The 26,232-nt window shown below is 37.9% G+C and overlaps 1 protein-coding gene across 40 annotated transcripts in view; it reads left to right on the top strand.

The window, feature by feature from the left end:
* EFCAB11 (EF-hand calcium binding domain 11) overlaps nucleotides 1-26,232 on the top strand; it is a 229,403-nt gene that overhangs the window by 43,714 nt on the left and 159,457 nt on the right. For 3 of the 40 annotated variants that reach the window (XM_082383779.1, XM_082383735.1, XM_082383781.1), the window contains one exon: nucleotides 15,297-19,953. The exons of 32 other annotated variants lie outside the window; for them this stretch is intronic. In XM_082383779.1, the coding sequence (XP_082239905.1) occupies nucleotides 15,297-15,648 (352 nt within the window). In that variant the 3' untranslated portion in view covers nucleotides 15,649-19,953. Of the gene's footprint in view, nucleotides 1-1,819; nucleotides 10,019-15,296; nucleotides 19,954-26,232 lie in introns of those variants that run through there. 5 more of the 40 variants (XM_082383745.1, XM_082383770.1, XM_082383772.1 and 2 more) reach the window with 3 other exon arrangements.

Consider the following 26,232-nt stretch of genomic DNA (forward strand, 5'->3'; position numbering starts at 1 on the left):
GAAGGCCACTGCCCGTGGGCTTGTTTCTCATAACCGGCTGTGTGTGGGGTACGTGGGAGGGCATGGAGAGGGAGTGAGCTGCCTGTTCATGGCTTGCTGGGGGAAGGTTCCAGCGTTTGTCTACCGAGCCTGCCTCTCCGCCCCACACTCCCCGTGTCATTCAGCAATGGCTGCAGCCTCCCTCCCGCCTTCCTGGAACTGAAGTTTTCCAAACTGGTAGCAGAAGCATTCTTTGTTGAAATTCACTCTCCTTGGCTGTCCTCCAGGGCACACGGCAATGCCTATTTATATGATTCAGCTTTTGTTTGGTTAGCTGTGTATTTTGTCCGTTTTGCTTTGTGCAGTTCTTTCTCCCCACCCCCCAAATTTTTCATCTTTAAATCCCTTGGACTTCATTTCTATTTATTTTACTAGCTGGCTTCATAATGTTGCTAAAAGTTGTTTGCGTTAAGCTATCACAAAATGAATAGCCTTAGATTAATTTGTCTTTCCCCCGCCCCCCACCCCAGCCTGATCCATAGCATGTGAACTAGGTGCCCTTTTCTTAATGATTAAAACAAAATGGTCTTTATGGTTTCCCCTTTGCCACATTCAAATATTATACCACAGCGTTCCCGGTTCTCTTTATTTACCTCTTTGTTTTTCCCTGGCTGCTTATTAGCAGGCTCATGCCAGTTCCAAAGAGATAGCAGTTTAACTTTTCTGAATATTGTGTTTTCCCCTTCACTGTCATTCTTCCTGCTTCTCCCCACGTGATAAAAACTCTGGAGTCAGACTCTCATGTCTTCTGTGAGAAGCTCTCAACACCCAAGGTGACCTGGGCACTCAGGGGACCCCTGTATTTCTGTGACTGCATTGGACACACTGTGTATAGCTCTCAAATCAGTGACTGCAATTTAGACCCTCCCTACATATTTGATAAGGTTTCCAAATCCTCCCTGGGCCCCTGCTTGGCTTCAAGGTTCTCACCTCACACTTAGTGAGCACCGTGCACTCTTGTCTTCTCTTTGCACCCTGATCTCTAGAGGAGGTGCCTCTGTCCTGTGCTCTTTCTTTGTTTCGGAAACAAAATATTTGTTGGCATCTACTGCATTGCAGGCACTGGGAATATATAAAAGTAAACAAGACAGGCACCGCCCTGCCTTCTAGGAGCTTATTGTCTAGTTGGGGAGATAGGTGGTCAGAATCCAAGGTGGTTAATCCTGAAAGATGACTACAGAGCACCGTGGGAATATACAGGAAGGCTGCTGACTGCAGGCTGGGGAAGGGGCACGGAGGCTGACTTCAGAGGGAGTGGTGGCTGATGGGAGACCTGGAGGGTGGAAATAGCCAGGCAGAGGGAGAGAGAACCTGTTCTAGGCAGAGCGTATCCGCAGGGGTCAGCAGGGGAGCCTGGGCCTTTGAATAACTAAGGGTTGTTAACTATAGCTAGTCTGCTGTTGAATATGCTCATTTTTGTTTGCCTGGGTGGGTGGGGCCAGAAGGGTAAATGCAGAGTGATGAGACTGGAAAGGTACGCAGGGCCTGGGTCATGAATGGCCTTGTAAGTCGCTGAGAAGTTTGAACTTGATCCTAAGGACAACAGGAAGCCATTGAAATGTCTTAAGTAGGGAAGCAACAGGATCGGATTTGTGGTTTACCTGGTGTCTCCTATCACAGTGTGAGGAATAACCTCTATCTGGGTTGATCCCAGCGACCCCCCCGGCGCAAACTCAACCTTCTTAACCCCACAATGTGAGTCCAGCTCAGCACATCCAGCTTCTTACATTTTCCTGATTAACACAAAGGCTTGTCCCAGACTCTCGCTTCCCTTTTCTAGCTTCCTGTCTTGACGATCAGGACTCCACCTTCTCCTACCTCCTGGCTGATTCTTGCTCTGAGATGACTGTGTCACCTGGAATGTCTGCTGGAGTCCCCATACTACCATTGCCCAGAGAGTCCATTGCTTTGCCTACCAGCGTGGATTCCCCCAGGATTTGGGGACCTAGCCTGAGTTCATTGGGTTCCTTTGACCCCTGAAATTCATTGCAGTTCGTACGATTGGCACTTCCTGCCCGGCCCCTGAAGAATTCTTCTAGCCCTTTTTCCCACCAGCAGTTGAATATTCCAGATATTCCACACTGATCCCCTTCCCACCCCCATATAGGACAATAAATGTGGGGAGATGGATTGAAATAAGATGAGTTGAACTAGCCAGTAAACTTTGGGAAAGTTATTTAATGTCTCTGTGTCTCAGTTTCCTTACCTGTAAATAACAGATATTAAGAGAACCAACACCATAGAGTTGTTTGAAGGATCAAATGAGTGGATGCATGAAAAACACTCTGCTTGTCCCATAGTAGGCACTCACTGTTTATTAATGATTTTATGAAAGTGTCTAGACTGTCACAGAGAAAGAAGCAGGAGAACATAAAAGGATTTTGACTTCAGGGATAATTTACCCCAGACAAATGAGATTAATCTTGAAAGGGCCACACCTCTTCACAATGGGTAATCAACAGATGACAGTAATGATACTACACCCTTCCCAGTCCGAGTAGTGACCAGCCTGGCTTCCTTTCAAACCTGAGGTTTTATTCTCCATTGATTTTGTTCCAGAAATTCTCTGAATTTTCATGAAATTAAATTAGCTTTGCATTTCATAAATTATCCAAAAGACAGTCATGATGTTTGCCTCAGTTTTGCATCAGTAGTTTGGGCCTCGTAGGACCTGCCTTTCCTCCTTAATAATAGTGATAATAACAGCTACCAGTTGATAAGGCAGGAGAAGACAACTCTCCCTATATATTGGTTTATTCCACAAATACTTGCTGAATGCCATGTGCAAGACACTGAGAAGGGTACTTTCAGGGCTACAGGAACAAATCAGACAGGGACAGTCTTTCACAGAGTGACTGTAAGTAGAAAATGGTACCTACTGTAGAAGAACAAAGAGGCGAGAGGATTTAATTCCAGCCAGGGTAATCGAGGAACTTAGCAACTGAGTTAGGATTTGAAGAATCCCTGGAAGGAAAGCATCCAGGAGAGAGAAGAGCATGGACAAAGAGTGGGTGGAAGAGAGTAGGAGATGGAACAGGAAAGGTAAGTAGACCTGAGGGTGTGATGACACACAGAGTGCTTACTGGACACCAAGCCCCATTCTAAATGCTTTGCTTGTCTTAGCTGTGACCCTCACAGCAACCCCGTGAGGTGGCTACTCTTATTACCCGTATTTTACAGATGAGGAAACGGAGACACAGAGCAGCCAAGTAACTTGGCTAAGATCACAGTAACTGATAGAATTTGGTTTTGACTCAGACATTCTGACTCCAGATTGGAAACACAAATAGGCATACACATCATGCGAGGGAGAATCTTTGCCTTTCTTTCCCTTTTACATCTCTCCCCATGTGCTTTTGAATCTCTTTATCAGTCAGATCTACTACAATTTATAATTTTGAAGGAATTTTAGTTAAGGGCCTTTTCCAGTTCAATTTCAGTAGAGTAAAGATCTGGACAGCATATAAATTTTCGCAGTCAAAAATAGAGCTATATAATCTATGGCTATAAGCCTTTTCATGGACCTAAGGCTGTGGATATATGAAAACACTTAAGCTAAATTGTACACCCTTTTTATAAAATTCCCTGATTTCTGACAATTTGGTCATAAAATCTTTGATAAAAATATCAAAAACCTCATGGGATTTCCCTGGAGGCGCAGTGGTTAAGAATCCGCCTGCCAGTGCAGGGGACACGGGTTCGAGCCCTGGGCCGGGAAGATCCCACATGCTGCGGAGCAACTAAGCCCATGCGCCACAACTACTGAGCCTGTGCTCTAGAGCCCGTGAGTCACAACTACTGAGCCCGCGTGCCACAACTACTGAAGCCCGTGCACCTAGAGCCCATGCTCTGCAACAAGACAAGCCACTGCAATGAGAAACCTGCGCACCGCAGCGAAGAGTAGCCCCTGCTCGCCGCAACTAGAGAAAGCCCGCACACGGCAACAAAGACCCAACGAAGCCAAAAATAAACAAATAACTAAATTTATTTTTTTTAAAAATCAAAAACCTCATACTGCAATACTATAAAATGTGGGTGCATTAATGGCAAAAAAAAGTAAAAAAAATCTGTATTTTAGCCTGTCATGACCTGTTTAAACATCATAATGAGAAACATTTATGGCTTAAATAATTGAAGTCCCTGTTTCTCAGGATCTGTATACTCATCTCACCCTTTTGTTAGATCTTCAAACTAATCACAAAACTGACTGGCTTGAGCTTCTCCGTAACTCTTTTCTTCTCCATCGTGGGGTGGTGGGATGTGCCCAGGGCTGTTTGTTAGTTGTTCAGGCTCGGATCTCATGTTATGGGGAGTTGACTTAGGCAAGTCTGTTAACCTCCCTGGACCTCAGTTTCTTCTCCTAAAGGACTTCTAGCTTTAAATACCTTGATTCTCTGTTTCCATACCTTTTGTTTACTTACTCTTTAAAGAAAATTATGATTAATAGCGCAGTGAACTAATCGCCAGAAATGAAGAAAAGGGCAAGCAAATAATTTGCTCATCAGTTTCACTGATCATCATCAATTTCATCATCAGTTTCATCAATCACCATCATCAGTTTCACTCAGCATTATTTAACAAATATTTATTAAGCACCTACCATGTACATGATAAATACTTGTGTTTCACCGCCCAGCATTACTAATAATTACAATGTTAAATTCTCAGATTTACTTGGAATTTACCTTCTCTCAGTTTCCCCATTGCTAATGTACCCTTCATGGCTACGTTATTACTCTAGAATCTTATTCTCTTTAATCTTATTTTCTTATACCCCGAACAAACAAAGCAAAACAGAAAACTTTCATCTCAAAGGGATCCTTAATATGTTGCAAATTATTATTAAATCATGTACAGCATTTTTCTTTCCATGTTTTCAATGTAAAGAAGCCGCATAAACCTACTGCTTCATAGGGAAAACCATAGCCGTCAAATGCTCACATCGAATCCAGCTGGATCAGCTGACATGCTAGGTCTAATGGTTTGCAGTGATGGGTTTGTCATAGACCTGGAGCCTTCTGCAGGTTGTAAATTGCTCAGACTCTAATGCTGTGGAAAATTTACAAGGACTGCAATTAGAATAGAGTGTTTTGACTTATCTCAGTTGTATTGGGAAAAAAAAAACAGAAAAGAAAAAAACCCTGATAAGAGGTGTATCAGATAGTCATAAGTTCATGTGACAAAAAAGAGTTATTGGGCAATTTGTCAAATAAGATGGATAATAATGGCCAAAATACCTGTCATTTTTCGCGTGCTTTAGTGAGCGCTGGGCATTGCCATTATTTCATTCAATCCTCACAGTCACCTATTATTATTCCTATTTTACAGATGAGAAAACTGAGCTTAGAGAGGTTAAATAATGTTCCCAAAGTCACACAGTTAACGCATAGCTGAAAATGTTTCAAGTTGCTTGTTGTCACCTTCAGTTCATCATATTTAAATCAAAAGTCATTATCCTTGTCCTCAGGTCAGCCCTTTCTTTCTATTTCTGTCAGTGATACCACGATTTTCTTAGATTCATTCTCACAGCCATTGATTTTTCCTTTTCTGTCCTTGCTCTAAATCCATTCAGTCACCAAGTCCCTTTGCTTGTTCAGTGTCTTTGTGCTGTCAGCCCTCTTCCCATTACCCTTGTCCAGGGGTCTAGGCCTTACATCTAAGTGTAGAGGCTAAAGGCCAGAATTTCTTTTTTTATTGAAGTATAGTTGATTTACAATATTATATAAGTTTCAGGTGTACAGCATAGTGATTCAGTATTTTTGCAGATCATACTCCATTATAAATTATTACAAGATAATTGCTATAATTCCCTGTGCTATGCAACGTATCCTTATTATTTTCCCATTTTATACATAGTAGTTTGTATCTATTAATCCCATACCCCAACATACACCTCTCCTTTTCCCCCTCCCCTATGGTAACCACAAATTTATTTTCTATATCTATAAGCCTGTTTCTGTTTTGCATATATATTCATTTGTATTATTTTTTATATTCCACACATAAGTGATATCCTACAGGATTTGTCTTTCTCTTTCTGACTTATTTCACTAAGCATAATATTCTCCAGGTCCATCCATGTTGCTGCAAATGGCCAAATTTCATTCTTTTTTTTTGTGACCGAGTAATATTCCATTGTATATGTGTACCACATCTTCTTTATCCATTCATCTGTTGATGGGCACTTAGGTTGCTTCCATGTCTTGGCTGTTGTAAATAGTGCTGCTATGAACATCAGGTTACATGTATCTTTTTGAATTAGTTTTTTCATTTTTTCCAAGTATATACCCAGGAGTGGAATTGTTGGATCTTATGGTAATTCTATTTTTAGCTTTTTGAGGCACCTCCATACTGTTTTCTATAGGGGCTACATAATTTACATTCCCACCAGCAGTGCACTAGGGTTCTGTTTTCTCCACATCCTCACCAGCATTTGTAAGAACAAACTCTTAACTCAGTATTCACATAGGCTGGCTAACCTCTGGCTCCTACTTTCTTCTGTTCTCACTTCCTTCGCGATGAACTAGTTCCCTAAACACATGTTGCTGTTTTTCCGTGTGGCCCCCGTTGTGCATGATAGCTCCTTTCTGGGATGTCCCCTCCCCTGCTCCCTGCTCTGTGAGCCCTGCTCCTCCCTCAGGTTGAGGTCGGGTTCCTCCTCTATCATGTGTTCTGATCAGTCCATTCCTCAGTGAGTATCCGCCTCTTCCCAGTGCTTGTTATGGTAGCTTCCCAACCTCTCATTTTGCTCTAAGTGTGTGCTACCTGCCTTATATTGCTCTTCCTGTGTGTGATCTGCCTCTCACAGGTGCTCAGGGGCAGAGATTAGACCCCTCATGATCGTCAGAACATTGCTGTACACCCCAAGGTGCAAGTTTCCATGTCCCTTGTGCATGCATGAGGATAGCAATTTTTATGGTCCCTATAGCACATCTCTCACATCGAACTCAGTGAGTTAACAGATCTCTCATTAATCCACCAAAGCCGTATTATTCAGAGACCTGGTTCAGTGGAAAATGGCCATGTGCATTCACAGATTGCGGTGGTCGGTTGTTTGCAAAAATGGCCACAACCAGCCCTCTCCCTGCCCGCTATTGGTGCTGGCCTTTGCAAAGGGTCTTGACTCTCCTGCCATCAGGAGGCATTTATTTCTCTCTCTCCGAATTTGAGCTGACCTTGTGACTTACTTTAACCCAAGGACAGAGGAAAAAGTAGCAAATCATCAAACTTGAGGGTGATCTTGGGAGCCCCCACCCCCAAAAGGACTCCATCGGAAGCCATACCTTTTGCCCCCTTAGCCCCTGAGTTTTTGTCCTACTGTGTGCAAATAGGAGATGTGGTTTGAAATGCTTCTTTAACCACAGTCTTACTGCATTTTAAAGTTCTGCACTTCAGTAGAAAGGGGTCTTAAAAGTAGATAATAAATTGTGATTATTTACATGCTCTAATACCATACTTCTGTTTTGTCTCTCCTAATTTCCTGAACATAATCTTGGAGTCTCCCCTCCCCTTCTCTCCTACCCATTATATGGAAATAAGCTCTGTATTTGCCAAATAGCAAACCAGCTTTTCTTTGACAGTGTATATTTCACTTCTGTGCTGCTGCTGTGTCCCAGTAACATTTTCTTTCATGGAAAATGCCCATTGCTTCCAGGAGTGTATGATTTTTTTTCAAATGCCTTATGTTTTAAAAGTGAAACTTCATTTCAGATAGAATGATCTTTGGTTTTATAAAATGGAATCTTTTTTATGGTTCTGTGGCTGTTCATCATTTTAAAACCTATTAGTTGTAACAGGTCAGCTTGAAAAATGAGGAGTTTTAAATTTCACTTGGAATACCTCACGATAGATTCCGAAACCGTGCCAGTAAAATTATGTTTGAATGATTCTTGAATTTTTTTTTTAAGGGATGACTTTCTCCTTTAAATGTGTATTCAGTAAAACACAGTTATTCAGACTCTAGTAGACCTGTAAGAGAGCCAGATTCATGCATAACACAGATGCATTCATTGTTCGTGGGCTTTTACTCTCCTAATGATTGACCTAATGTGTTGTATCTCCTTTTTCTGGCTGAGAGAAGGAACGACATTTTATAAGCATTTTATACAGTAATATGTTCATATTGTGTTTCACCTCTTACTGTTTCTCAGACTACAAGAATACCTGCGACATATTGAGGTAGCTCATATCATTGCTAGAAAAGTACAATGCAATTTGGATAGAAAATGTAATAGCTGTAGTAACAGAATATAATTAAATTAGTGCTTACTGTAAAAATAGTGGAAGGATTTATTTTTGGTTTTTAATGGATCGGATCAGTGTGATTAAAAATATGTAAAATAATAGCATTCACTTTGCAGTGGGATCGGCTCTCTAATATTCATCCTATTCCATTTTTTTCTACCCTCCCCCATTTTTAAGTAAACCCAATATTCAGGATTTTGAATTTGGTAAAATAGGGAATGCATTTGTTACATTCTTTGAAAAAGCCTTGAAATTGAGGGATTTTAAATTGAGCAGGCATATTTTTGTTAATTCATTAAATGGTCACTGAGGACCTACTGTGTGCCTGGTCCCTTTCTGGGTCCCAGGGCCAGAGCCATGAACAAAGCAAACAAGGTCCCTGCTCTCAAGGAGTTCACAGTTAGTAGTAAGAAGGCAGGCAATAACCGCGTAAGCAAACAAGTTAACTTCAGGTAGGGATAGCGTGCTATAGGGAAAGTAAAACAGAGGAAATGAAAGAATGACTGACAAGGGGGTGGTTTTGATGGAGAGGTAAGGGAAGGCGTTTTGGGAGGGTCACCTTGGAATAAGACCTAGATGATGAAAAGCTGATTGCTGTTTGGGAGAAGAGCTGCCCAGAAAGAGGAAAAGCAGTTAAAAAGGCTCTGATGTGGGGATAAGCCTGGCGGGATTGAGAAACTGAAAGAAAACCAGAGTGGCTGGATTGCAGTGAGCAAGAGGCAAGATCTGCAGTGAAATTTGAAAGGTGGAGGGGGGCAAGATGATGGATTATTCACGGATGCTGCCCCATATGATACGGTATTATTTTATTCTCTGTGCTGTGTTGTATCATACCATATCTCAGCGTATTGTATAAATACATATTTATGTTTCTATACCTTGTAAGCAGGGAGATGAAGGGTTAAAGAAAGATGTTCGAGTCCTCAAGATGTGTAGGTTTTCTGAGCATTCCCAGTATACAAAGTCATGCTTGTGGGCTGTAGTATCCTTTCCTGGATCCTCACCATCTTCCCATGTTTCTTTCTAATTATCAGTTAAATTCAGTTCAATAGATATTTTCTGAATCCATGCTGGGCACAAGAAACTGATGAGTCTACTGGGCAGTTATAGACTGATGCAGCAGAAAATGTGATAGGCTTTCATTGGAAAGCAACTTTCCTGCATTGTATCTGTTATTTCAGTCGGTGGTCAGCTACCTTTTCTAACATCTTATTTATCCCTAGGTTGCAAATCATAACGTGTATTAAGGACCGAATATCTAGTCTAAATGTCAGTGATTTGTAATGTTAACATAGTCTTCATTTGTTCCTCTTCATTGGAGACACAAGACAAGAAAAAATGATTTTGAGGCCTGCGTGTGCATCAGGCTAAAAAGAATTTATCATTTAAATACCTTTCTTCTGGAGGAAATAAGTTGTTAAAAATTAACAATTTAATAAAATATATATGAAAGTTTAAAATATATATATTCTTTTAAATGAAGCAACACAGATTTGCAGACTCTGTTCTATTATTATGGTGATGATTCAGAGTGTCTGATTTAGCCTAGGGAATCAGGAAATAATACAGATTATCTCCTTTCTGTGCATCTTCAGACCATATGTAGTCATAATATACTGACTGAAAATTTCCACTGAATTAAACTTTCTAGTGATTTATAAGACATTGAGATGCATTACTAACAGCAGTTATTGAATCTTCCTTTAGAGATAATTAATAAAAAGATTTTTTTAAAGGCAATAGTTTAGGTTTCATTCTAGCAAAAGTAAGTTCTAGAAGCCTTTCAATGATTTGCTGCTAGTAATTCCACTCCTTGGATTCTTGTTTTGCTTTATCCTTTCTAACTCTCACTGATTCTGTGGTTTAATAGATTTTCCTCCTGTTTAGAATAACACTGTAGAAACCAGCACTACATTTAGTATCCATCTCCAGGCATGGACAATCCCTCTTCCCACTGGCTTGGTTCCAGGGGGTCTGGAAAAGAGCTGGCCAGGCTTGACTAACAGGGCAGGCCACTTCAGGCAGTTCTCGTAGCTTCTCCTGCTCTGCTGCTTATTCTCTTGTAGATGTACATGTGGTATGTAAGTGTGTGCGTGCGTGTGTGTGTGTGTGTGTGTGTGTGTGTGTGTGTGTGTATTTGAAATATTTGAGGCTGAAAAAAATATGTATGTTCCTCCCAGATTGAGAAACAAAACATTCCATTCCAAACATGATTGAGAAGCCCACTGGGTCACCCTGCCTGGTTGCATTTCCCTTCCTCTGCCCCAGAGATAACCACTATCCTGAATTTTTAAAATCATTCATGTATGTCTTTATATTTTATGATATGGATTTATGTATTTTAAATAATACATAGTATTGTTTTATCTTTCAAGGTTACATAAATGCACATTGCCTTTTCTCTTATTATATTTTAAAGACTTAGCCCCCTTGATACTGGCATCTTTCAATTATTTTCCCTGCTGTATAGTATTCTGTTGAAGCCTGAGGAGGTACAATAACTAGCACCCTCTCTTGCCATCTAGAATAAATTGAGAAATAGATGCAAGCGTTAGAGAGTGGTAGATAAAAATATCAGCTTTATTTGTGAGATAGCTCTGTTGGAGGGACAGGCTTGCTAGTATGCAGCCAGGATTAAATAGAAGGTGTACCCTTCTAATCACAGGCTGTGCAGTTAGCCTGGGACTCCCCACCTGAGCTCTGTCCGCATAGCACTGGGGCACTGTGTATGCCCCACACAGTCAGGTGCCTCTTACAGAGAAAAGAAGAAGGGGACACCAATTGTTTCTCTAGGAGGAATGAGTGAGGAGGTGGAGAGAGGCTGGGAATGTTACTCCAAAAGAGGTCCCTCTGCATGGAAGTAGACAGGGAGAAGCAAGTTTTCCCCGGAACATTTTTTTCTATTATATAAGTGTCCCATAATTTATATATCCGTTCTCCTGTTGATAGACTCATTTGTTATTATCTCAGATGTGCTACAATGTCTCCTTGTCCCCATGTGGCAGCTATCCTGTGGAGCACATGTACCTAGGAGTGGAATGGCAGGATCAGAGCCATGCTGATCTGTAACCCGACTTGCTCCCTAAGTGGTCTTTCACGTTCTCTCTTATCAGTGCATCAGAATTCCTTTCTATCCATATCCTCATCAACACTTGTTATCAAACTCTGTAGTTTTTCCCAAGCTGATGAGTGTGAAATGGCACTTTATTATCATTTTAATCTCCCTGATTACTAGTAAAGTTCAGCGTCATGTCTGCTAGCCATTTGGGTTTCCTGTTCTGTCAATTGCCTATTTATATTATTGGCCCATGTATTAATATTGAGTTGTCTCTTTTATGTTAATCTAGAGGGGTTCTTTGTATATTCTCAGTACTAATCCTTTTTCATTTATGAGTCATAAAAAATCTTTACCTGTTTGTGGCTTGTATTTTCATTTTTTTATTAGGGTATCTTTAGACATATATCTGGGATATCAAAGGACTTTCTCTTTTGTAGACTTTGACATGTCCAAAGTCTAAAATTATATAGAGAATGTGGGTAGTATCACTTGAGCATACTAATAGGGTCTTGTGTTTTCTGCCTGTTGAAGTATTTACATTGTCTTTGAACAACTGCTAATCTTTCCTATTTTATATTAGGCTGTTTGAACACTGTTTCTGCAAGATTTATGTTACTCTTCAGATTCTTTGACATTATAGAATTTAATGCTTCATGTTTAAATCTTAATACTTAAATTATGATTTTTTTTTTTCCCTCAGTGTAGTTAATAGGCTATACCATAAAACACCTCTGATCTACCAAAAAGCAAATTCATCTACCACTTGGAAACTCTATGTGTGGAAAACAACTTTTTCTTTTAACTAATCCTATAGTAGTGCTGTATTAATGCTTCATTCTCTCCTCAGAGCTTGTGGACATTGTTATTATCCAAAGGCACTTGAGTCTGGATTAAATATCATGCTACTTATATAAGGAAATTACATCACGATTTTGCTAATTCTTGATAAGAATAGTTTCTTATAGGGTTATAGACACCAATAAAAAGATTCTTAAAGAGCACTTGGTACAGTCTCTTATTTTACACATGCGAGTTTAAATAATCCACCCAAGGTTGCACACCGAGATGGGCATAAAATCAAGGTTAAGAACAAGGTCTCTCAGCCACAGTGTAGTGTGCTCTCCATTGCAGTGGTGTTTTAGTCCATTTGGGCTGCTGTAATAGAAGACCATAGACTGGGTGGCTTAAACAACGGAAATTTATTTCTCATAGTTCAGGAGGCTGGGCAGTCCAAGATCTAGGTGCTGGTAGATTCATGTCTGGTGAGGGCCTGCTTCCTAGTTCACAGACAGCTGTCTTCTCATTGTGTCCTGACATGGTGGAAGAGGCAAGGACACTAATCCCAATCATGAGGGCTCCACCCTCATGACCTAATCACCTCCCAAAGTCCCCACCTCCTAATACCATCACCTTGCAGGTTAGGTTTCAACATAAGAATTTTGGGAGAATACAAACATTCAGTCTGTAGTATATATGTTATAGAATCATGGCTTTACTGTCTATTTTTATATAAAGTTGGTGTGTATTTTTACAGCTAGATTTCCTTGACTGATAGGTTTCAGTGAATTTGGCTTTTTTGTTGCTGGCATCTTTTTAGTTACTTAGCATCAAAAGAACTGTTTATCATACTTCCTTAAATTAGTTTTATGGAAGTAATGTACACTGTTTTCCTTCCTTGTTTAACTAGTGTTTACATGCTAGTCTTTCCAGCAGGTTGTATAAATAAGCTAAGTGTTACGATAAATTATTCCAAAGTGGCATATTTACTCAGTGCCAAAATATTATAATACCAAATGATATTTCCAAATCATTTGTATTAATTTACACTCCAGTCATCAGAATGTGAGAGAGTCTGTTGACCTGTATCTTCTTCAAGACTTGGTATTGTCAGACTTCTTAATCTTTTCTAGTGGAGTGGGCATAATAACTCATCATGGGCCTGATTTGTATTCCCTGATTAATAATGTTTCATCTATCATATCTCTTCATGTTTGTTATATATCTGTATATTGTCTATCTGTATATTGTAAATATGTCTGTCATTTTTACCCATTTTTCTTCTGCTGCATTTTCTGTTGATTTGAACCTGTTCTTTATACATGTTCTTGGGGCAAATGTTTTGTCAGGTAACAAATGTCTTCTTCCAGTTTGTTGCTCATCTTTCCACTTCCTTCAGGTATCTTTTTTGAAATATAAATCAAATTTAATTTGTTTGAATTTATAAATTTTTTTGTAGTAGAGTGATTGTGTCTTATTTAAGAAACCCCTTCTTATCTCAAGGTCAGAGAAATACTCGTATTTTCTTCATAATTTTTAAAGTTTTGCTCTTGTAAATTAAGTCCTTAATTCTTCTAGAGTTGATTTTTTAGTATGGCATAGAGTGTGTGGGAACCTAATTTCACTTTTTTTCCATATGGATAACCAATATTTTCAGCTCTTTTTATTGACTGCCCTCTTTTCTCTACAGCTCTGCCATTCTGCCTTTGTTTATGAATTTTCTATTCTGTTTCTTTGGTGACTTAACCTATCCCTGCACCAATACCACATTGTCCTTATAAAATCTTAATATCTGTAGGGCTACTCTCCCTCTTTACTTCTCTTCTGCAACAGTGTATTGGTTATATCGAGCCTTTTGTTTTAAATTCCAGAACTGGCTTATTGAGAGGCAAAAACCCTGTTCACATTTTAATTAACATTGCATTGAGCCTGCAGATTTTCTGGAGAATTGACATCTTAATGATATTGCCTACCTATCCATGATTATGGTATATTTTCCATTTAATTAAGTATTCTTTAAAGCCTTTCAGAAAATTTTTATAATTTTCTACACCATCACACTACCAGTATCATCATCATAATGATTACGGTTGTCACTTTCTGAAGCACTCCTAACGGTTTCCTGTGTGCCAGGCCTCATTCTGTTACTTTGTATTCAGTCTTCCTAACAACCTTATGAGGTAGTCCTAGTAATATGGGATATTTCACACAGGAAACTGAGGCACCTAGAGGTTAATTGACTTGCCCAAGATCCTACAACTAGTAAATGGCAGAGGCAGGTTTCTAAACCAAGTTGCCTGGGTATAGAGTTTGTGCTTTTAATCACTACTCTATATTGCAAATAGGTTTTTCTCTTTTTGTGTTGGATTTATTCCTACATATTTTATAGTTTCTTATTAGGGTATAATTGACATATAATGTTGTATAAGTTGTACAATGTGTTGATTTGATACATTTATATATTGCAATATGATCACTGCCTTAGTGTTAGCTAACACCTCTCTCAGGTAACATAATGATCATTTCTTTTTTGTGGTGAAAACAATTAAGATTTAGTCTCTTAGCAATTTTGGAGTTTATAATATGGTATTTTATAGTTTTGTTGGTATTAAAATGGTAGCTTTTGAAAATTGTTTTTTAATTACTTACAGAAACAATTAAATAGAAATGTAATTTATTTTTGTATATCAATCTTATATCTAGTAACCTTGTTAAATTTATCTGTAGATTTTTAAAGGTGTTTCTAAGAAGATTATGATACCAGTAGAAAATAGTAACATCTTCTTTCTTCCTTTCCAATCCTATGCCTTTAATTTCTTTTTCTGGACTTAACTACACTGGCTAGTACTTCCAGTGTTGGCAATATCTTGTTCCCAGACTCAGGGAGAAAGACTTCAACATTTTATCACTTACTTTGATCATAGCTATAGATGTTTTATAATTATATCCTGTGTCAGATTAAAGAAGTTCCTCCCTAGTCTAGCACAAGAGTTTCTGTCAAGAATGGGCATTAAATTTTATTACATACTTTTTCTCTATCGAGGAGATGATATTGGTTTTTTACTTTAATCTGTTAATGTGCTGAATGGCTTATATATATGTGTGTGTGTGTGTGTGTGTGTGTGTGTATATATAAATGTAAACACAATTTGGTCATGCTATTTTTTTTTATACACAGTTGGATTCAGTTTGCTAATATTTTACTTAAGATATTTGTGTGTGTGTGTGTGTGTGTGTGTGTGTGTGTACTATCAGTACAAGACCATGTTAGAACAAGTTCACAGGTTGAAATTTTTGTACCCACTCAGGGTTTGCTCAGATTCAGGGTACCAGTCTACATGAGGGCAATCAATAGCCATAACCTTTCAGAGATAGCTTATCATTTTTTCTTTTATTTTTCGTTTACTTCTTTGCTCAAGGCAACTTCCATCTTACCCTTTGGGTATCAGCTTAACGTGGGAAAGTTATCCTATGAGATTATCCATGTTGGGCAAGCCCTGGATCTTGACTCCTGGTCTCTTCTCCCATGAAGCCACGAAACCAAAGCTCAAGTTCAGATATGGACCGACACCCCAAGGCAAAAGTGGCCTTGGGATGCTGAGTTTCCACTAACCTCTTTGGATTCAAGCTGCCTCAAGAATATGGCCTGTCCCCACTATCTTTTTAACTCAGTGCCTTTGAGGTAGTTTTGTTCTAGTATCTTATTTACCATTTTTGTTTTTTTCAGTGGGGGAATTGGTCTGACTATCCAAAAATAGAAACTCACATGAATTATTAAATACTTTTTCTCTCAGGCTTTTCTTTCTAAATTCTCTTTTCCAGATATTGATTTTTTAGACAGAACATTAGATTTATTGGGCAGAGCATTGGATTTATTAAGTTTTGGGGAAGACTAACCACTTACTTGTAAGAGATGATGAAAATATATAAAATTAGTGATGCATTTCTACAGTTTAGTGATTCTGGCACTTTAGTTATGCTGTATCTTCTATTGCTATTTGAAGGATGTACCCAAGTATTTCTGACCACTTATTGTTCTTGTCTTGAATGTCATTTAGAAAGGTGTAACAGCTAAATATTTATTTTCACGTGACATGAAAGCATATTATCAGGAAATAGCGGTATAATTGAATGAACATGCCATTGAATCTCAACTTGTTTTTTTCATCCATTATTTATGAAAAGAAACAATACAACGTTTTCTATTTTCATCAAGGTGTTATATATAAAAGTCTCTTTTCTTGAACTTGACTTCCAGATTTATTAAAATGCATTTTTTACTATACTTATACCTAGTGTAAAATAATTGCTAATAATAATCTATGTCTGAGTGTGTTGATGGGGCCCCAGGACCACCACCAGCTTTGATGATTTGCTGGAAGGACTCAGCATGTAACTGTACTTTCAGCTGCGATTTGTTACAGTGAAAAGATATGAAGCAAAATTAGCAAAGGGAAAGGTGCACAGGGCTCAGTCTAGGGGAAACCAGGTGCAAGCTTCCGAGGGTCTGCTCTCAGTGAAGTCACACAGGATGTGCTTAAAAGTTGTGACATCATGTGTGAAATGTTGCCACCCAAGGAAGCTCATTAGAGACTCAGCACCCAGAATTTTTATTGTGGGATGATCACGTAGGCATTCTCTGCCTGGCATGTACCAAAATTCCAGACTCCCAGAAGGAAAGCAGGGGTTCAGCATAAACCATATTGTTGCACAAAGAGTTTTCAGCACAGTGATCCACTCTTATGACTTAATGTTGGTGGGAGGCCAGCCAAGGGCCATCCTTGTAAGCAGTATGGCCGTCAGGACAGCTATGTTAACTCTTTTCTGCACATGGAGTCATGACTAAAGTTTTTAAAGCATTTACTATGTGTCAAACACTGTTCTTTATTCATTTCATCCTCACAACGACCATTTCTTAGATGAGGAACTGAGACACAGAGAGGTTAAGAAACTTGTCCAATGTTGCACAGCTAATAAGTAGAAAGTCAGGATTCAAACGCAGGCTTCAGAATCCATGATTTATCAAACACTTTATTTATTTTTAAAAATTATTTTCATTTTGTTCCACCTCATGGATAAGATGTTTTATACATTTCCATACAGCTATGATTCAAAGAAATTGTCTCCATATGACCTCTTTTAATCTTCAGTGTTGTTTCATGGCTCTTAATTTTCAGATTTGGAAAATCATTCTAATTATCATATGCAAACCTTTCCTGATCTCATAGGCTTTCCTCAGCCTTTGTGTTTCTGGATTAGAGGATCTGAATTCTTTTTGTTTTTGTTTTTTCATCTTCCTACAGAAGGCTTGTCTGGTTCTTGACCACTAATTTTAGTTCCACTATTCTTTCTATACCTCTTTTTGGCATCTTCAGAGATGTAGCAATTAGAACTGCAAACAGGGAAAGTATCACTGCATCATGGTTTATGAACAAAGACAGGACAGCATTTTCTGTTTTATTTCCTTCCTTGTAATTCTCATTGTGTTAACCACATTGTCTACCTCAGTATATTAGACAATGACGTAGGTAATAGTCTTTAAATACCCCTAGATGGCCATCTGGGATATAGCTGATAACTAATATAGCTGATAGAGCTTGCCTCTCTGTAAGTCTACTTTACATTATTTTTTTCTGATTGAAGTGAAGAGATCCACTGTTCACTATATCCATTCCCAAGAAAATACATTATAGTTTCAAGAAAAGTTTGAGTATTAACACATGTGCTGAAATATGATACAGATGTTTAATGTCTTACTGTAATATTATTTTACTGTTCATAGTCACCTGCTTTTTTGATCCCTGCATTAGCTTGCTTGCTTTATTCCATAACATCTGTTACCAAGAATATATTTACAGTCTGTTGTCTTTTCTAAATGGTTGGTACGTATGTTAGAAAAAGGTTGATTTTTACTGGTGTCATTCAGAAAGTACCTTGAGGATTCCTTGTTATTTTATTCTCAGTGTTATTTTATTTCAGTATAATACCAAAGTACTATTTTTACTGAAATACCAGATAAGAAGTCAAGCTAGATGACTGAGGTGTGATACTTAAAGTGCTCCTGGATAGGAAACAAGGTATTTCTAGTTTTAACTGTTTTAAAAAAATTGTAAAACTTTTAAACTACTACCTGAGGATAAATGTCCTTGTATTTCTATAGGCTTGGTAAAGCTTACGTCTATTTTGTTATGCTTATGCAGTCCCACGCATCTGGTTGTTCAAGACATTTGCTACCTTCTATTCTGGGTCTTTGCACTATGGTTCCCTGTTTAAACATTGCATCATCAGAGAGGCCTATTGTATCCAAAGTGGCTTCACCTTATCCCTCCTTCCCCCTAACAATAAATCTCTACTACCCAGTTTTATATCATTTATGGCACTTAACCAATCTCTGAGACGATCTTTTTTCTTTGTTTGCTTACTGTCTGTTTCTTACACTTGACTATAAAGTTCCATGAGAGCAGTGATGCGTCTGTTCTGTCTTGATTCCTCTGGATATTCAAGTTAGCACAGAGCACATGGTCATTCAGTTCTTGTCGGATGAATCAATGAATTCATTTATTAAAGACTACAGAAAAGTAAGTTATTTATGTTAGATATAATATTCGATCTTTACCAATTCAAGTGCATCAGATTTTCTTTAAGTTTCTTAGAACTTGAGGAGGATGTCCAGACTGGCCTTGGGTTTAGTTTCCAGTAATTAGCTAACTAAAAAGTTAATAACGTGTATATTTAATCTCTAGGCTTGATCAAGTTTTCTGATTCTTCAGACTCTGAAGATTTTGTATCTGTTATAAATCACGACATCTACAATAAACCAGAACTCCTGCCAAATTTTAGGATACCAAATACATACTTCATTTTTTTTGTGTCCATTGGAAATATTTTAAACACAGAACAGCATAGATAGTAATGTAATGTAACACTTGCCTTTCAGCTACTTAGCTTTCTTCAGTCTTAACATTTGCCATATTTATTTCAGATTTTTTAAGAAATAAAATATTACACAAAGAGTTGAAAACCCCTATGCATCCTTCCCTGATTTCTTACCCTTTCTCTCTGGAGAGAACCATATGATCTATATTTTGGTATTTATCAATCTTGTGCATGTTTTAGTATGACTGCATAGATATTTATGCAGTTATTGTATGCAAACAATCCGTTATCTTGTTTTGCATGTTTTCAAATGTTTTCTACATGGTGTCGTACTGTATGTAATCATGACCTTGATTTTTTTCACTCAACATTAAGTTTTTGAGGTTCATCATAATGATACATAGAGCTCTTGTAGCTCATTCATTGTCACTGCTACGTAAAATCTCACTGAAAGGTAATTCTGCATTTTATTTATCCATTTGCTTGTGGATGGACATTTAAGTTGTTCAGTTATTCAGTATTTCAGTTAACTGTGCAGTAGGTTTTCTTGTATCTTTCCATCTGTATTCATGTGCAAGAATTTCTCTAGGACAGTGTCTTACAATCTCTTTCACCTTATTGCATTCAGAGACAATGAGAGTATTTATAAAAGCACATTAGGTAAACAGACAAGTTGCTTTCAGCTCAAGGCAAACAGCCTGCCTGCCCAAGAGACTTTGGAGCTCAGTATCTTGCCTCACCTGCAAACCATCTGTGGCAGTTAGGGGGAAGCTATCTTCTAGAGCAGGAGTCTTTGTATTTCTCTAAAAGGATTCTTAAAAACTATGCATTTCCTTGTGCATTTTTAGAATGATAGCTAAAACTTTTCAAAGTAAGTTTAATGGTTGCAAAGCATAAAATTTCCAGTGTATTATAAACTGACATTTAAAAATAAAGCTGTTATGTCACTCTTAAGTGTATCAGGTGGAACTTACATACCACAGTGATTTGACAGTCGTTATTTTTCTTTCAAAAATGTGTGAACAAGCATTTAAAATTATGTGAAAAAGTTCTTTACCAATTTGAAATTTTACATCCTTTCTTTTTGAACTCGTATTTCAGTTTTTCTTCCCCCACTAAGTTTCATCCTAATGTGATGTTTTTTTCATCTTTTTGGCTTTCACTGCCAATATTGTAAAGTCAGGTTTATTAAGGTATAGTTTACAGACTGTAGAATTGTCCATTAATAGTTGTATCATAGTCATATGGGTTTTGACACATGTATACAGTTGTGTAACCAGCACCATAATCGACATATAAAATATTTCTATCCCTTTCAGTTCCCTCCCTATACTCCCAGTCTCTGGCACTACTGACGATGATGATAATGATTATTATTATTTGCCCCTATGTTATTGCCTTTTCCAGAATGCCATGTAGATGGAATCATACAGTTTGTAATTTTTTGTCTCAGGCTTCTTTCCCTTTACATAATGCATACGAAATTCATCCATGCCGTTGCACATATCAGGGGTTAATTCCTTTTAAATGCTGAGTCACATTCTGTTGTACAGATGTACCAGTTTATCTGTTCACCAGTTAATGGACACTGGGTTGTTTCCAGTTGGAGTGATTATGCATGACACTGCTATATAAACATTTGTGTTCAGGTTTTTGTTTGGATATTTATCCTCATTTCTTTTGAGTTAATAAGTGTGATTTCTGAGCCACATGGTAGGTGTATGTTTTAATTTTATAAAGAAACTGGGACACTGTTTCTGAATCGACTGTACTGTTTTGCATTCCCGCTAGCAGAATATGAGACTGCCATTTGCTGTCCATTGTTACTAGCACTGGGTATTATTAATTTTTTGTTTTGTTTTTGTTTTTACCCATTTCTAATAGGTGTATAGTGGTATCTCATTGTGATTTTAATCTGTACTTCCCAAATGACTAATGACTTAAACAATTGTTTCCTGTTCTGTTCGCCATCCACACCTTTGTAATGAAGGGTATGTTGAAATCTTTTGCTTATATTTTATTTTATTTTTTTTAAACTACTGAGTTGTAAGAGATTTCTGTATATTCCAGATACAGGTCCCAGTCTGTGACTTTCATTTTCATTTTCTTAACATTTGCTTTTAAAGACAGAAGTTCTTTATTTTGATGAAGTCCAATTTATCAATTTTTTATGATTCATGCTTTTTTTGGTCTTATCTTATTCTTTGCCTATGCAAGTGTGATGGTTAGTTTTATGTGTGACCCTGGCTAGGCTGTGGTATCCAGTTTTTCATCAGACACCAGTCTAGATGTTGCTGTGAAGATGTTTTTAAGATGTGATTGACATTTAAATCAGTAGACTTTGAGTAAAGCAGAGGACTCTTCCTAATGTGGGTGGGCCTCATCTAATCAGTTAAAGGCCATTAAAAAAAAAAAAAACAGACTGAGATTCCCTGAGGAGGAAGGAATTCTGCCTCTAGACTGACTTCAGACTTGGGAGACTGTAATATCAACTCTCTGTTTTTTTTTTTTAACATCTTTATTGGAGTATAATTCCTTTACAATGGCGTGTTAGTTTCTGCTTTATAACAAAGTGAATCAGTTATACATATACATATGTTCCCATCTCTGTTATTTTGCCTTGATCTATTTGTCTATCCTTGTGCCAATACCACACTCTCTTAATTATATGGCTTTATAATAAGTCTTGATATCTAGTAGTATAAGTCCTAGAGCTTTGTAATTTCTTCAAAATTATCTTGACTGTCCTTAACTCAGTGCATTTCCTTATAAATTTTCAGGCTTACCTTCTTAGCCACTATGTTCTACTGCTCCATAAGTTTTATTAGCTTTCATTTTAATGAAATAGTCAAGAGAACCAAGCCGATTGACTCCAAAGCCTATACTCTTAACAACTACACGAGCTGCCTCTCAATAAGCCATAGAGTTTATAGACAGACATAGCTGGCATGGTTTTATCATTTGTTTTAAGTGATTAACGTTTTTTTCCGGTTTATTATTTAGTTTCCACTCTTATTTTTCAACTTATTATAAACCACCTTCAAAAGAAAAAAAAAATGGAAGCAAATTCTCAGTTTAGGATCGATTTGAAATATGGTAAGAACCTTTGACTATGAGATCAATTAATTTGAGCCCTTTCATCTGACTGTGCAGTCCAGTATTCAAGAGAAAGGAGTCATACAAATAAATATTAAGAAGGGTATACTTGCAAAGTTTAGATTAAATAGAACTTGAAAAGTATTAATAGGCCAGATGTGAAGAGGATATACTAATATTAACATGTGTACCCATACACATCTCTGACATTTTTTTTTTTAAACATCTTTATTGAAGTATAATTGCCTTACAATGGTGTGTTAGCTTCTGCTTTATAACAAAGTTAATCAGTTATACATATACAATATGTTCCCATATCTCTTCCCTCTTGTGACATTTCTGATAGAACAACTTTGTTCCAGAGAGTTTATCCATAATGAATCTTGCTTAAACTTATTCTGTAACTCTGTTACATCCCTGTGTTCTAATAGGCGAAGAATCATCACTTTTTTCTTTTTACAATTAGAAAAGCAAGGCCATATAAGGTTATGACCAGAGTAAGTCAAGCTGAATATCAGGTAATCCTGTGTCATAAACCCGTCCACACTCTACTTAGAAATCATTGTTTTCAAGAATAATAATAGGAACAAGAATCTATATGAGCCCAGCAGTACAAGTTAGGCTACAAGTTAGCTTGGTTTGGTAAAGGTAAAGTGTGCTCTTTGTGTTCTTCAAAAATATTTATTCAGACATATATGGAAAAGAAAATTATGGTATATGTAAGTAATTGACGTGCTTAGTTTTTTGTTTTGTTTCTTGGTTTTCTGGGGGAACTTTTTGTTTTGGGCAGCTTCCCATAGCTAAATAAATTAAATGCATTGTAGCTCATTGAAAAATAGAACAAATTTAAGTTGGGTAAGTGAAGTGGTTTCATAGGAGTATACCACAGTCAGTATTATAAACACTACAGTAAGATGAGGAAGAGCGCAGAACAGGTGCTATGGTCCTGAAAAAACCAACATCTGGAAGAGCAAAAGTGATAAAAGGAAAATAGTAGGAAGTGACCTAAATTTCATAAGAAATGTCTTTCTAATGTCTTTAAATACAAAAGAAAGAAGTAAGGCAGAGTAGACTAAGAAGAAAAATAGTCATATGCTATGAGCCTGTCCACCAGAGCTTAACAAAAACAATGGAGAACAGAAAAGCATGGGGCTAAATATTGAATACAATAGCTATTGAGTAGTGATCAAAGGACAGGAAGATGGGGGAACATGTTTTGACAGAAAGAAATGTCAAAAGAAATCAGTACAGTTTAGGTCAATTCAAATGAGGTAAAGGAATAGAGGAAAATAATACCAAGTAGACAGCGTTCTAGAATAATGAATGTATATCCTAATGTTATGCACATTGCTTAACAACAAGCAATTTTGTAAAAAATGAAGAAGGAGGTACAAAAAGCAATTAAAGGAAGAAAGAGACATATGCCTTGTAAAGTAATCAGGTACAAGGTGAAAATGAGAAAAGCCAAGATGAAAAGTGAATTTAGATCTTAAAGAAGGTTAAGATAAATATTCACATTTTTAGATTGTCTCTTAGGTCAATATTAAAAAACAGACACTGGGTGGTAATAATCGTTAAATGAAATAACTGCCCAAAGTAGACCTGTTGATTGCTCTAAAAAATGTTCTCCATACTCTTTGTATAAAACATTGAAAATAGATTTAGATATTCATATGGTTTAATATTTTAAGAAAGTATATTTTAATTCAGTATGATAAAAACAAATCTGTGAAAATGATTATTTTAAAATATGATTTAGGAAGGCGTTTGGCAATGATTTCCATCTTTCATTTTCTTATTTTGGATATAGGTTGTTACTTTGTACATATCTAACCTTATTTAAAATATGTAGACAGTAGGTAGCATCCAACATGTTTGTAAAGTTCAAAACTACCTTTATGTAAATAATAGCTTCTAAAGGCCAGAAGACGCATTTAAAAATAAGCAAATAAATTGATGCAGCCCGTATTCAGCAGTGAAAATAGAACACATTTCCAGTATATGAATTTAGATTTGACCTTGTAAACACTGAAAGCATTACAAACCCCAAATAATACCACAGTTACCACAGGGTTCATCTGGTGAAAGACTACTGTCTCAAAATATTCTTCAGAGTCTGTCCCATCTGCAAGCTAGAATTTTCCTCCTATCTTTTGAAATAGTCTCAAGTCTTTTTCCTCTGACCCATGTAGTAAGTGATCAACATTCCACAGTGTTGAAGAGAAGGCACAGACTTAATTACAAATGTAGAACCAATTGAACAGAAAATGGTAATAATCAGACTCTTTTTATTCCTGAGTTTTGGGTCCTGAATGTTGTTGCTCACGATACAGCATAACAGAGCTTTCTGTGATTTAGAGTTCTTCCTGCTCACTGTTTTGGGAGTGATCAACTAAAGTGCTCAGTTGGGCTCTCAAAATAGTTACTCAGTGACTTAATATGTGAAGGGGTGCCTTTTGAGATACTCTTTTTTTGAGATAGTACTTAGAGTTTACCCATTGCTAAAGCTGAGTACTTTCAATTAATGCAGCAGATCAAAACAACTGCCATACCCTTTCACAGAGTAAAATACCATATCATGAAGTTTAAGACACCATTGATTCTAGGGCACCTCATATCATGTACCACTAATGAAAAAAAATTCTGCCCATTAAACTATGACAGTGCTAAGATACCAGTTATTGTAAGATGCAACCACAATTTTAGAGATGCTAAGTTGTGGGGAAAGGTGTCCTGATTATAAATGAAATAAGATAAGGTGCACCTTAAACCCTTAACAAACATTTCATAGCCACCTGGTTCTGAATTGTTTTCAGATTTCCTATGTTAAATGTTATCCCCATCCAGTTTGCTTTATTCTGCCTTTTAAAAACCCTCTTCTTGGCCTCTATTCCCCTATTTCCCTAGATGTAACCTTGATTTCACTCAGAAAGAATTTGGGATCTACCCGGAGAGGTGGTCTCTAACCGTCTCAGTTACACATCCCTCCCTGACCTGTCCTAGTCTTGTGAGAGGACGTAGACATCACGTGTGGATGCTCACTGGGCTCATTTCTTGCCTTGTGAGCAGGACTGGGCATCAGGGCATGAAGACCCAGCTCCAGGGCCATGATCTCTACATGGTAGGGCCATGATCTCTACATGGTAGGGCCATGATGTCTACATGGTAGGGCCATGGTAGAGCTCTCATTCCGAATTGATTGGGCTCCTTCTAGGTGCCTGGCACTGTGTGGGTGCTCTAGGTAACTTATGGCTGCAGGCAGGGAACTTGCAGTCTGGTGGGAGAGTAAATGCATAGCGAGGGACTCGAATTCACCTAGCTTCGGCCATGACAGGTGTTGCCAGGGGATAGAGTTCCTCTTCACCTCCTTCTTGATTTCCTGTCCCCCTCTTATTTTTTCCCTGACCCAACTTACCCCTTCATGATATCAAATGAATATAATCTACCTCACCTTGCAGAGAAGTCTATGAGGGATTCTCCACCAGTGGGCTGCCCGCACCCATGACCATACTTTGAACAGCAAATTGCTCTAATCCAAATCAGCCACCCCAAGTGGGAGTTAGAACAACTCATTGTAAAGATGATGTTTGATTTCATCTTGAAGAAATAACATGTCAAAGAGGCAGGCCCAGCACCCTCTGACCTTAGGATGTGACCACCTGCTTAGTAGTACTATTCCCGCCTGTCCCTCCTCCTCCACCACTACCAGCACCACCGCTACTGATGATGATGATAAAACCCACCCTGAACCCTGCATCACCTCCAGCTGCAACTTAGCCAAGCTTCTTGCAAGAGTGATCTGTGCTTGCCATTTTCGTTTACCCCCAATCTCTTTACTTGTCCACTCAGTGCAGCACAGCTCTCACCTCTGACAGCTCTACTGCATAATTTTGCTGAGTTCACCAATAAGCTCCTAATTGTCAGATTCAATGGATAACCTTAAGTCTCTGACCTCTTTTCAACATTCAACCCTGATGACCACTCCCTCTTTGAACACCCTTTTCCACTGATGTCTGTGACAATCCTCATTCCTGGGTCCGGTCCTACCTATGCATCCCTTTCTATCTCCTTCACTGGATGCATCCTCCTTCCAGTATTCTCCTTTACACCAGTATACTTTCTCTGGGAGACTTCATTCACAG

The sequence above is a fragment of the Balaenoptera borealis genome (genome assembly GCF_965194805.1).
Source record: "Balaenoptera borealis genome assembly, chromosome: 3".
In the NCBI taxonomy this organism is placed as follows: Eukaryota; Metazoa; Chordata; class Mammalia; order Artiodactyla; family Balaenopteridae; genus Balaenoptera; species Balaenoptera borealis.